Source organism: Kryptolebias marmoratus, linkage group LG5 (genome assembly GCF_001649575.2).
Source record: "Kryptolebias marmoratus isolate JLee-2015 linkage group LG5, ASM164957v2, whole genome shotgun sequence".
In the NCBI taxonomy this organism is placed as follows: domain Eukaryota; kingdom Metazoa; phylum Chordata; class Actinopteri; order Cyprinodontiformes; family Rivulidae; genus Kryptolebias; species Kryptolebias marmoratus.
Genome location: NC_051434.1, coordinates 12,473,605 through 12,487,798, shown reverse-complemented (window position 1 = coordinate 12,487,798; position 14,194 = coordinate 12,473,605). Strand labels below are relative to the sequence as shown.

Sequence of the window (14,194 nt, the reverse complement as noted above, 5' to 3'; positions counted from 1 at the left end):
TGGACAAATGACCATGAGAAACGACGTGAAAACCACAACATCTTAGTCATTATCTAACTGCACCTATCATCCTAATAAAATGTAAATTGTGTTAAAACCAGTTATGGCTAAATGAGTTGATATGCATCCATCTGTCGACCACCACAATGCTAAAAATGAGTTTTTAAACCGCATTTGGTCTATCTTCATATTTGACTTTCTTTTAAATAACTACCTCCTCCACTTCTGTGACTAATTTGACTAAATGTATATTTTGTATGTAAAAAAAAAGACAAAAAAAGGCTGAAACCAGTGAGGTTTTGAGTCTTGAGAAACTCTGATGTGTAATATCTGGAACTAAATGGGACTCACTTGAATTGTCATGAATATTTCTACTAAACACTGACAAAAAGGAAGGACTAGTTATTAGTAACAGAAACAAGACCCGGTCCCCACAGTAAACCTAACATGGAGGTTCATCCTTCAAAGAAAACTGGAAAAAACAGGCTCTCAGATGTTTCGGTGTGCAGTAAAATGCTGTTAACATGGTTACTAATAAATAATGAAAGGAATTACTGAAGATGGGGTTTTGACAAATGGAGCATCAATTCCCAGTTTATGTGTTCAACGTTTAAATAAAACCGAGCTCATGTGCAGAGCAGGTGAATGAGACAATAAATGAGCCTCTCTGTTCTGCTGGAAATAACCAAGTCAAGCTCTTGTATCTTTAGAGATGCTGATGTCGCTGGGGGGAGGCTATAAATTTTGAAGCACAGTCCTAGCTACGGGCACGTTAGTGTGTGTGTGTGTGTGTTTTACCAGACAGTAGGACTCCCAGCTCCAGCAGCACCTGCCAGACACGCACAGCAGTAGTCCGACAGCGCACGTACACGCACTGCTCGCACAGCCACTGCACCAGCTCCACTCCCACGTAGCTTCGCCTGGTAAAATGCACACACGTATGCACGTTTTCAGTGCAGGAGCGAGGCCGCACAATGGCATGATGTGGATACATGCTTCTTTGCCACAAAGCTCGTCTGGTTTTAGTCGATACCCATTGATTATTCATTACTCGTCTGTAAGCCTTTTCCTCTGAAAGACCGAACACTTTCCATCTGCTTCCACCATAAGATAAACTGGTGTGTATAATAACAGCAGTATACATATTTCAGTGCGTTTTTGTTTCAAGAACCTGGAAGTTCTGCATGTAGAGTTTAAACCATTCAAGTGCATACAATCCCTGACCATTATTGTTCATCGTCCTGCATAAACAATCTGACTGGCCAGTTAAAACGGGGAGCAACAGTGCCTGGTGAGTCAGTGTATATGCTTCACTGGACTCATCGATTCAGCCCTATGCACAGAGGCGGGCATACCGTATGATTCGGGCCAGGTGGATCTTGTCTTTAGCAGGGTATGGTCCATGAGAGAGGAAGGCGTTCCTCACGGCCCGACCAGCACAGGGAAAACTCTGCGAGCAAGACTGACACAAGAAAACACGAAAAGAAAATCAGCTCTCCGTAATATTCCCAGAACTTTACATATTACATAAATGTAAAAAATTAAAATTCTTATTTCTGTATTGATTTCCTCTAAATATAAGACAGTGGAGGAGACCTAATGTGGTACATGCAGCTGTCATTGACCAGTTCGCAAGGACAGCTCGATTTCTTTACCCCCGAGGAATGAAACATTGACCATGTCTCTAAAATAGTCCTGCTGTTGATACCATCGTAAATGCAAATGTATTTCAATTAAGCTGTTTACATGGCTGCTTGCTCTCCTCTATGTATGTTGTCTTCCTCTATATTCTACAAAACAGAGGCCATGTCACACCTGATTAGGCTCCAAATAGCTTTGATATCGTTGTAATTTGTGAAAACTGGCTTATAAGTTATGACGTCACAGTCAACAGAAACGTTAAAGTAATCAGCTCTTTGTATTCTGACTAAATTTTGTAAAAAAAAAAAAAAAAAAAAAAAAACATTTTTGGATGTTCTGAAAAACCAAAAATAAATCAACACATCCTCAGCTGATGCTAAATTTAGGTAACTATAACCTTAAACAAGTAAAAAGTATTACATTGAGGTATTATTTAACAAAAACAAAAGTCAAAATCCTAAATTTGTGTTTATAAAATACCTTATCTTTTTACGTTTTTAAATCTTATGGATGCAGTAAGTGATTTCAAATCACATGTGACCGGTTTAATTGTTTTCTGCGAATGTGTGCGCCTCAACAGAAGCAGAAGTTTTGACAGCCTAAAGGATTCAGGTGTGTTAATGCAATGTTAAAGAAGTTAATGTTACTGGAAATCAACCTGAGCTGGATTATAAGTGCATTTATAACAATTTGGACAGTTTTGTTCAAAACCTTTTCCAATTTTCCAAGGATTGAAAACTGCTGGGCGTCCGGGCGAGTTCACCCAGAGGTCAGATGCTGCAACGCTCAAGGAATTTGCAAAAAACAAAAAAGAACAAGAGCTCCTTTTTAGACTGTACAAGCTTCAGTTAGCATATTCAGTGTTAAAGGTCATGACTGTAAAATTAGAAATGGAACAGATGCGCTTGTTTGAAAAGATACAAGAACAAGAGAACTTCTTTTCTCTCCAAAAGACACGAGAGCACGGCCAAAATTTGCTGACTTACTATCATCACAGCCAGCATGTTCCTGTGCCTCATGCAAGGGGCAACAGCATGACAACCTTAAAAAAATTATGCCTCAAATTTGATCTTAAAAAGTGTCAGGCCGGGTCAGCATCGTCCCAACTGATCTGCATTCTTATTAGTTGGGTCTGTGTTTTATTTAGCAACAGAAAACTGGGAAACCTGCACCAGCTGGGTAGAGATGCAGATTAAGGTGCGTATTTCCAAGCATCCCTATGTGTTGGTGTTAATGGAGAAAGTTTTAGCAATTTAAATTTAAAAAATCTAATATCTGGCGAGAAAGAAGCCAATATGTTTGCCTGAGCTCTGAGGTTCTTTAGTTCAGCTTTTATTTCTTTATCCTGAACCTTTGGTGATGAGACAAAATAAAGCTAATGAGATATTTAAGCCCTTGGGCTTTTTGCTGAGTGCAGTACTTAAAATAGTTCCCAAACCAAATTACAGTGATAAATGACAAAATAAGCCAGTGTGAGAAGGAAGTGAAAGTAACTTTGAAAAAGCCCGAGGTAATATCCCGCTGGTGTCGTCTGTATATGAATAAACAAACGCCTTATTCTGCTTCACGGCCACGCTGAAGGGATGACATCACTCACATGTGCCGGTGCAGGTGTGTGTGCCTCCTTACCTTGTGCACAGCAGATCCAGAGCTCGGTCCAGGTATAGTGTCAGGTGATTGCTGTTGAAACAAAACACGAGCCATCAGTGCCGACCCACACAAAGTGACACACACACACAGGGTAAACACGCTGAACAAACACGGCTCTGAGAACAGAAAGACTCGTTTTGATCCCTCTGAACACATCAGTGGAGTTCTGTTTGAGCGCACATCCGCGATACCCACAGCTAGTACACGCTTTCACGTGTACCCGCTACCGTGACGGACTTTCAACAAACTCAATGGCCGTGGCTTTTCAGTTTTACTTAAATAAAACATGAGCAGCCACAAGTTTTATCAGTAAAAATCAGATCAGAAACCAAGACAAGGAAATGCAAATGTCAGTAAAATGATCACGTTTTACAGGAAAACCATAATAAATCATTTTATGGTTGATCGGAGCAGCCTTTGCCCCAGGTGTATCCTCCCTGCCTTTTACCTCCCCTATCAGAAAATAGGCTCTTAATCTTCATGGATTATTATGGTGCCAGCGCAGTAAAATGAGTGTTTTCACTGGGCTGACACACTGGTGTTAAAACAGATTAAAAATGATAATCAGTGTTAGTTTGAAGAAAGGGGCTCTGGCACTGAATGCAGTGATTTTTAGTACTTACATAGAGGGATAATAGTATATTTATAAACATATTTTCTGCTCAGAATATAAAACTTTCTTTAAATGTTTGACATTTTCATGTTTCATGTTTGTTTTACAGTTTTATTACAGATTACAGTTCATAATGTCACTACGATAAATTGAAATAACATAAAAAGGAGATATTTGAAAATAAGACTATGATGCAAATTGAGACAATTAAAATGTATGTCTTCAAGACTTTTTCAAAGCCTGAAGTATCAATTTAACCCACAGAGAGACTGTTTACATATTAATATTCTTTATTCTGACACCTAAATCATCGCTTGTGTCATAAAAGGGATTTCAGATTTATTAAGTTTCCACTTTTCACTTTAGATAAGGCCCCGTCCTTGTCAGCTTCTTATCTAAAGCTACTTAATCTAGTCACAGGAAATGAGACACCTGCCTTATCAGGTATTATGACAGTAAGCCTGAAAGCTTGTGACAAAATATTAATGTCCGTGGTAAAAGGACAGTGCAAATATAAAAAAATGTGGCATTATTAAAACAGAGAAAGAGCAAAAAGAGAACGAGAAGGGTGACGATTACGACATAAACTCATAAGCTGGTTTATATGGGACACTATATCAATTATTACCAAATATAAAGCTTTTTATTATTACCCCTTACTTTTATTGTATTGCATCACTTTTAGTACATATAACGTCCTTGGAGTCTCTTCCTAGAAAACACTGCCCAAAAGCATGAAGCTCAGGCTTCTCTTTCTTTACACATCGACATAAAAACATATTTCCAAACGCCTGAGGTTTAACTCGGCCTGAAACCACAAACTAAATAAATCAGCTGCTGTTTTACACTCCTTGACGTGTGGTTTTTGACCAATACACTGACCAATTAAAGTAGAGCATTCAAACTATTCCATTATTTACAAATAATTACAGTATGTAACATAGCATGCGTCTCTGGATGCTGTTAGATAAGATTTGCAACAAAACTAAAACATATGTGTTCCTATTTTAAAAAGAAGATATTTGGCGTAGCTCACAAACACTATGGCAGAAACAAAAGGCTGTTCCGCATAACGGCAGCCGGGTCAATATTGCTTATAAAGGTGCTTCTGTGAAACAGCCCTTTACAGTCATTGCACCAAGCCCAGCCTAGATTAGATTACCGTCGTGATTGTCCTGACTCCTGGCTCAGGAAAGGCCAAGTGAAAATATGATTGCACTGGAGAAAAAGTCAGACAGATTCTGCCCCCAGACTGATCTCATTCACACAAAACAGTAATTTATTTTGCAGCTGAAATGAAATTAGGCTCTCCGTTTCATTTAATCTGTAAATCCTTATCGTGAAAAAAGGATTGCAGAAACATAAAAGCAGAATTCTAAAGGAGAAAAGACAGATAAATGTTGGTGCCGTTCAGTCTAAAAAAAAAAAACTGCAGGATTTGTGCAAATAGAGCCAAATCAGGAAGACAGTTTGACAGATTTACTCACGTCTAACATGTCAACTTGAGCACTTTCACACAGAAGAATGCTGCTCATTTGTTTAAGCAATCCGCACAAAAGTATATCTCCTCCAAAAGGAGAACAATTAAGAACAACACAGGATTATTGTTGAAACGAGAGGAGAGCATGTTAGACATCTGCTTCTTGAATAATGAGTCATTCCTTATCAGATACAAATCCAAAATGTGGCACTGTATTAGGATGTTGTCGCTAACGTTCACTGAAGACAGACAAGAAGCTCTGGCAACTAGCGGTGCAACTGGTTTGTGAGCTCAGTCAGAGAAGCACGATCACTGATAATGGTTATAAATACGACGGACGCCCACTGGAAGCCCCTCGCGGAAAGCTGCGCCTGTGCTTGCTGCTGCTCGACTCTTATCAAACGCCTGTGACAATAACCGAACGACAACAGGAGATTCAGATAAACGGAGTGAGCAAATGAAAAGCACCTTGGCAGCCGCAAATGATGAATGCCGACAAAGAAACACAAACGAGCTGAAAGTGCGAGAAGGAAGAAGGAGAGAGGGATGCTGCGAACGATTCACAACAGTCAATGAATACATGACAGTGGGTATGAGTATGACAGATGGAGAGGAGAAGAGATGAGGCAGCGAGAAGCAGAGAGATCATTTTAATTACAATCGTGAAAGATGGAAGAGCGAGGACGAACATGACGGAGAGGGGAGAGAAAGAACTCGGTGGAGGATTTGACTTGTAGGAAAATGAAATAGAGAGATGATTAGAGAGATGCAGATCGGTGTGGGTGATCCTCATTACAGTGATGACACCATCAGGGGGGGGGATGTCCCATGCTCACACACACACACACACACACACACACAGAAACAACTTTAACAGGCAAATATTTCACAGCTCAGCCACTGTTCATTATGTCACAATTATGGGAAACCTTAGATCTTTTTTTGCTTTCAAACCGAGAGCTAGACGAGTACACAAATACTGCTCCCACTCAATAAATGCAAATCTAAAGAAGGAAGTTAGCTTTACCTTGCACAGTTAAGCACGAGTGCTTAAAGCCTGAAAAGGGACACATCTTGGGGGTGCACAATAATAATGCCAGCCCTTCTAAGACTCTCAAATAAATGCAAAGCATGTAGTTTGTTTAATCCATGCAAATATAATGTTTTTTTTGTGAGACTTCTCTCATCATTAGCCATGCATATGCAGTGAATTTATCACACAAGGTTCTAGGCAAAGAACAGAAACTCCAGAAATCCTTCTGCTACTTAGCCTGCTACACCCAAGCAATAAAGTGACATTAATCCCACACTTAGGGAAAAAATGGTAAAATGGCTGATTTCAAAACATACAATAAATTATTTTTGACAATTACTGGTGAATTTTAGTCTACTTCTGCAATTACAAACCTGCCCATCGCAACAAGGAAAAAGGAATAATAAAATAAAATGCCCAGCCAGTTTATTAGCTGTAGTTGCTTCCCGTTTCTGGTGAGAGCTTCTCATTGAACAACCATGAAGAAGTGAACTAATTACAGTTCATTACAGCTACCTGGTAAACTGATTATACTGAAGCGCCAAAATGAAGATCGTGAAGTGCTGGACTGCACGGCTAAAACAAATTAAGGCATACAAATAATCACGTTTATTTTTAATCTGCTGGTATCCACATCTTAAATTAGGTCTAAGAATTACAGCCTTCCAACACGTGGACGGCTCATTTTCAGGGGAATATATGTGACTGAACACAACCGACTCAAAACCTGTTGGTTGTTCTGTCGTTATTTGTTCACAAATCTGAAGCTGATGCCGAGCGTTTGTATTTTGGAGATCGCTGCTGGGAATGTTTTCCCAAGCGGGAGCTCGCGATGCAAATCAAAGCGGACCATCTTTACGCAGCAAAAGCTAAACAAATTCAAAGAGACGGGAGCACAAAGAGAAACCACATCGGCAGCACAATTTAAAAAATGAAGAACACTGTGACATAGAGTAAGAGGGCCTGGTTGTTAACAGAGCACACTGGATGACTGCAGAATCCATCCAATGGTGAAGAAAAAAAAACAAAAAAACAATTCACAGCATCCAACCAAGTGAGGAATCCTCCTTGAAGGACGTCAGTATCCGATCCATGCAGCTCTCTGCAGCTTTTCAGCATTTATCAAATCGTATTTTTTGTGTCAAACTGAACCAAATTTATAAAAAAAAAACATAAATAACTAGTATTATTGAACACTAGATAAGACAAGATACTGATGCTGATCAGCTGATACACAGAACTAACAATGTGAAAATGAAAAACCTTTTGTTGGATCAAGACACTAACGAAGATTAATCCATCATAAGGATACAGACTTTCCCCATCAACAATAAAGACAGACTTTTTGATTTGTTAGTTCTGAAAAAAACTCAAAACAATTTCTTTTTTTTGCTGTTAGGTCAGAGTAGATGCTCTGCCGTAGTCGTTTTTGGTCAGGGGGTTAAGTAGAGCACACCATCCACTCAAGCACAAAGACTAACATTGTTTTCTGACTCTTGCTGTCTCTTTCTCTCTCCTTTTTTCTTTGACATCCTATCTTGTCTTGTGATCTCTTTGTCTCCCTTTCTGGTTAACGTGTATCTTTCGATGGGTCTTTGTTTCCCCCATCGTCATCATCATCTGCACTCGAGTCTTATTCCGTCAGCAGATGTGTTTCACTCTTACAGTATCACACATCAAGATGGATTACTGCTGCTGTGTTCCCGTGAGCCGTGATGTTTGCGCACCGTCCCTTCAGCAGAAGCACGCTTTCCCCCCCGAGATGACGCAGGCCACTTCTGTGAAAGCAACAGTGACCAGAAAAATCAAGAGAAATAGGAAGACTATAAAAGCCAGAGCGCATGCCGACGTGCTTGTCTGCGTGATGACTTTAAAGTGCATATACAGGGAGCGAGACGGAGCAGGAGTGGCGGGGTCATTATCTCTGAGAAATGGATTACTCCCAGATTAGATTGCTGAGCACAGTGGAGAGCGGGAGCGCGGTATGCTTGGCAAGCTCGATCTCGCACACTCTAACATCCAAGCTAAGCTCCTGTCGACTCCTCCTCACATCCATCGTGCAGTGAAGTCAAAATGGAGACATCAGAATATCTAGAGCTCAGTGAGCACTCACAGGCAGACAAACACCCGGGAAAACTAAAGAAACTCACCAGTTCGACCTTCGATTTATTCACAACTACCACCTCATTATGCTGCTCATATTACCAATTAGCTAACCAATTTGGGATTAAACCATCATTTGATTATATCTGGAAAATAATCAAGCGCTAATATCCTCAATAAAAAGAATATCTTTGTGGGACAGAAGATCATTATTGATATTTAGATTACAAACAAGCCTGTTTTTGTAAGTTTGTCTGATGTAATCGCTATTTTTGGATAAACACCTGCTAGTGTTTATATCAAAGCAAAGTGACATCTTCCCTTTACTTTATCGTGAATTCATCAGTAAATGAAACACAAATTCTGAAAAAGGTGAGACGATGTGTAAAACGTAAACATATCAAGAGGTTTAAAATAAGAAATTGTACCATTTTTTTGGAAAAATAACAGATTGACAGATGACAAAAGGCTGTGAAAGTTAGTGGTACAAAAGAAAATAGCTGGAGGAGCATTTTGCAACTAAGGTGGCAGCAGGTCGGTAAGAGGACTGGGTATAAAAAGAGCATTTTAGAGAAGCTGAATGTCTGAAGAGTAAAGATGGGCAGAGGTTCACCAGTCTGCATCTAAAAGCTGTGTACAAAAATGTCCAAACAATGTTCCTCAACAGAACATGGGAATACTCTGAAAATCCCATCATCTACAGTTAATAATAAAAGATTTCAAGAAGCTCAAAGGACTAAAGGCTGAAAGTCATGATTAGATGGCCGTATTAGATAAAAACGGGTCTAATTCTGTTCTGGACATCACTGCATGAGCTCAGGAACACGTCCACACATTATTGTCTGTAAACACAGTTCACCGTACCGTCCACACATGCTGGTTAAAGCGCTATCGTGCAAAGAAGAAGCCAGATCTGAACGCCATCCAGAAATACTGCTGCTCTCTGGACAAAAGCTCGTTTAAAACGAACTGAGGCAAAGTGGAAAACTAATTAACATTTCTAATTCATTTTGGAAACCGCAGACACCACGTCCTCAGAACTAAAAAGATGATGACCCTTCCAGCCCGCTATCAGCGCACAGCTCAAAAGTCTGCCTCTCTGATGGTATGGGGGTGTATCAGTGCCTTTGGCGTGGCCAGCTTACACATCTGGAAATAACTGTTTTTAACCACAACCTTTAATATTTTTTTTTTTTTTCTTTACACCAATGCCTGCACACACACACCTGCAATGTTATGCAATTCTTCCACTGTTCAATTACCTTCCCAGCTTTAAATGTATTATCTGAATACGAGAGATCTTTATACATCTCAGTATAATGAGTTTTAATTATTTCCACTACATACTTGTCCTTTTATCTTTCTTCTGTCTGTCTGTAATGCAGTTACAGATGAAAAATAGCAATGGCAGACACAACAATGCATCTGAAGCCACCGTTTTGCTGCATCTTTATTGCAAAAATTGGATGATCTTTGCAGAAATTAGATAATCCTCTGGGAAATACGCTGAACTCTTCTGTAAGATAGTGGTCACAGAGTGAGATAGCTTTCACTGTGAGTGTTTTAGAATATCATTTACCACCCTAAATCAGCCAACTCTACATTTCCACAGAGTGTTACGAAGACAATATGTCTGGCTGCATGTCTAGGTTTCTATTTAGGCTTTAATTCCCAAGAATGGACTTGGAAAACAGCGGCCACGGCATTTGAATTTTACTTACACACATCATCGGATGTATGTGAATACATAAAAAGGATGGCCTGATTAAAGTTTGTGAATGCTGATTTGTTAGTCTGCCTCTTCAATCACAAAAGCTCCTCACTGCTGCTAGTCCCTCAAGTGAAAGATTAACAAGAACCTTTAAATGTTGAACTACAAACATAAGTTTATCTGAATCTGTCTGATTTGAGTTTCTAACTTGAATTTTGTAAAAGGAATACATTTGCAGAGATCAACTGAAACCTCTGAACTGCCTGGAGGTGGAATGAATTGCCCTGATTACATCCTCGCAACGGTACGTTCCAGCAGCAAGCATTTGGCTCCGCCATTAAAGTGCACATTACTTTGACTCTTATCGCCCCCCGAACTGCTTTTGCAGAACACGCGCACTTCGTCGGCTTCCTCTAAATTCAGTAATATGACAAAAGAACAACCGCGGGGTTGACTCATCTGGTAATCTCCTCAGATTGTAATCTAACCAACCGTCCGCGGGATGAGCCAGAACCCAAACCTGATCCACCGAGGGTTCAACCTGCATTATCTGCTACAAACACCCAAGTGTCACCACGACAGACCAAACGATAACGGGTCAAAGCCTCGACAAGTCGCAGCTATTTTGGAGACATAGGGGTGAGTGAAAAAAATTAGGCAGGTGGCTAATATCTGCAGCAAATCACACACACATAGAACAGGCTCACAAACAAAACAACCAACTATACCAGATAAAAGAATGTGTATGTTTGGTTTTGGATGATGTTGGTGGTTTTAACATTGGTATGGTTTTAATCAACTGATGCAACCTCTTCAATAAATTCAAATGTATGGTTTTACTAGAAAAAATATCTAAAAGTCTTTACCTCAACTCCTGCAATTAGAATATAGTTAAGAAAGAGATGAAGAACACCTGATGAGTGAAATGTTTTCTTTCTGTTTGCTAAATTATTTTCAAGAGGGATTCGTGTCCCAAATCACCTTCAGACTGATTTATTCAGTATTTGTTTTAGAAAAGAATCCATAGTTTATTAATAGTATTATAGTTAATTCATTGTATTATTAATTTAGATAGTCTTGAAGATATCAATAAGCTAATAAATACAAACACGCTAATCCGTTACATTCTGACATTTCCTCACCAATGAGGGCATTTATGTTATTTTTAAACCTGTATTATTCTCTGTTACAGCATTTTAAAATGTGGTTTTGTCCGAAAAACTGTCACACCAATAATTAACTTTTAAATCCGACACCGAACCGAGGGTGAAATCTGACGCCAGAGGAACGAAAGTTAACCAGGTTTTTCTTGTTTCGAGCCACTCAGCTGGACTGGAAGGCGATGCACCCTGGCAAGCGTCGTAAAAGTTCAAAACTCAAGTTTTAGCAACTCTCCCTGCGCCTTTTTTTTTTAATGCCGCAGCCAATCGGGGCTGATAGCTGTATGCCGAAGCAAGTCACAACAGAGATTAATCTGAAATGGGATTCTCCGACGTGAGACTGCTGGAGGCTGGGAAACCGAAGGCAGCCGGTGGCTCTCTCTGTCTCTGCAACAATACGCCGTTTTTAATTCAGTCAATATGCTGCACGCAAACAGCCACGAAGCACACGGGGTAACGTGAGAAACTGCTTGTGTCAGAAGCTTATGCACTTTTAACGAACAGACAAGCTGCGTGCAGAGGAGTCCGACTCTGGACTTGTACAAATGTGCTGGAAAATCAGATCATTTTACTCTCTTTGAAAAAATAAGACCCTGTAAAATACGTTTCAACATTTATTAGGATTATGTAACTATTTAAAAAAGCTGGGTTTTTGCTGGTACAATACATTCTCTGGTATTATTTCCTCCACATGTTTCCTCTTTTTGAAACCGTTACATAATGCTGTGGTTTTTTTGTGCATGTGCCAGGTGAAGCGTAGGCAACTACCAGTGTCTGGAGAGGACCAGTTTTGCACAGAGCGGCCGTACCTTTGCACTACTTAACCTGCACCTCACTGCACTCATCTGCACAAAAAGTACACAGAAATTATTTCTAATCCGCCTCAATCTTCCTTTTGGTTCTTTCCAGAGACGCAGACGCAGTAAAGGGCAATATGATCAACCCTGACTTTCACTGACTGGACCATTCTCTGTATATATTATCTTGTTTTTTTATTCTTTCTCTAAACATATACCTTAAAATATAAAATCTGATTTATTTCAAGACGACAATTTAATCGCATTATCTGGGAACAGAACCCAGAGTGGCCTCAATCTGCTGTTCATTTAAGCGTCACCTAAAATAACCACATGTAACGTGACACAAACGCCTCTTCTCCGTGGCCCTGTGTGGATTTACGCCAGAAACGTTGCATATTTTTAGCACATCTGGCTCCTTCGGGACAGGAAGTCCTGGCGCGCTGCCTCGTGGATTCCCATGTCGGGAATAGGGGGACTTGTACTGAAGTGGCTCCGTCTGACGGGAAGGACGAGCAGAGCTGACACTTCGAGCAGCCACTCGGCTTGTCAGGCGTGTGTTTCTTCTCCACAGGGAAGCACACAAATCGTGTTGACCAGGTTTTAAGAGAGAAAACAAACGACCCAAAGGATGCTTGTTCGACAAATGGGCCTGTTTGAGAAATATCAGAACACTGATTAGATTTACAAAAGAAAATAGGTCCACAATTATGGGGCGCCGTTTGTAAAGGAGCTTGTGCTAAAAATTCATGCCTAAATTTTGTCACATTTAGCTTCAAACACTGTTTAAAAATGTAGTGTTGATTTTCTGATGTCACTTTTTACAACATTTAGATTTAACATTTAACATTTAGATTTAACATTTAGCATTTAGATTTAGATTTAGTATGTAGCTGTAACAATTACATGTAACTAGCTAAATGTTGTAAAAAGTGACATCAGAAAATCAACACTACATTCTTAAACAGTGTTTGAAGCTAAATGTGACAAAATTTAGGCATGAATTTTTAGCAGAAGCTAAATGTGACAAAATTTAGGCATGAATTTTTAGCACAAGCTCCTTTACAAACGGCGCCCCATACACAATGGCAACGTCAAGGTGTTTGGAATCAAGTCTGACGATTTCGATATACTGGTATGGATTTATGCATGGGTCTGTTGAGTTAAGTATGCAGATAAAAAGGCAGGTTATAGGTTGAAACGGGAAACTTATCAGCCTAGAAGTCGCGTATGTCTGAATGCCGAACTCTGTCTTTATGGCGCTCTTATCGCCCTTTGTAATCCCCAAGGTTTATTCTTGACGGTTGTTTTGCTGGAGCTTTCTTTTCTTCTCTTCCTAAAAGAGAGTCAACGCTTATCCAATTCTGCCAAATTTGCTTACGGACTCCTCAATCCCAGGACTCGAGCTTCCGAGAGCTCTTCGGCGGATTCCGCCAAGGGTGCTTTGTTTACGTTGCGTGCATGCCTGCATTTCAGATTTGCATACCAATACATCCGGGGAAGACTACTGGAGTCAACACTTTTTAAACTGCACCATTTGATATGTTTCAGGATAACCCTTTTTTTATGTTTTAGCTCATAGTTTGCAATCAGTACCTTTAAATGATTAAACATTGTGTTGAGTTGAGAAACTGCACTCACAGACAAATGAATAATGTCTTAATTCTCAGTGTAGGTGTATTGTGGGGGGGGGGGGGTGTTGTCTTGACTACGGGACTGTAAAGGTATGGTGCCTAACACCTCTTCTGGTCATTATGGATGTAGTACACACACACACACACACACTCATGCAAGCTCATAAAAAGGTCGCCACTGCGACAGCGATGCTTGAAGCAAAAAAAAAAAAAAAATGGAAACACCTGAGTCGTGACGAGGTTACGGAGCGGCCTCAGAGTACAAAGTGTCAACCAGGCTGGATGTGAAAAGATAAAACCGCTGCTCGGGTTTATCAGGCAGCCAACAAGGCGGAAGGACAGGACAGGACAGGACAGGACAGACGGCGGACT

The 14,194-nt window shown here is 40.1% G+C and overlaps 1 protein-coding gene across 1 annotated transcript in view; it reads right to left on the bottom strand.

The window, feature by feature from the left end:
* rapgef5a (Rap guanine nucleotide exchange factor (GEF) 5a) overlaps positions 1–14,194 on the bottom strand; it is a 44,763-nt gene that overhangs the window by 30,034 nt on the left and 535 nt on the right. The window contains exons 2-4 of the mRNA XM_017425730.3: positions 3,271–3,321; positions 1,356–1,462; positions 799–920 (exon numbers count right to left, since the gene is read on the bottom strand). Of these exons, the coding sequence (XP_017281219.1) occupies positions 799–920; positions 1,356–1,462; positions 3,271–3,321 (280 nt within the window). The remainder of the gene's footprint in view (positions 1–798; positions 921–1,355; positions 1,463–3,270; positions 3,322–14,194) is intronic.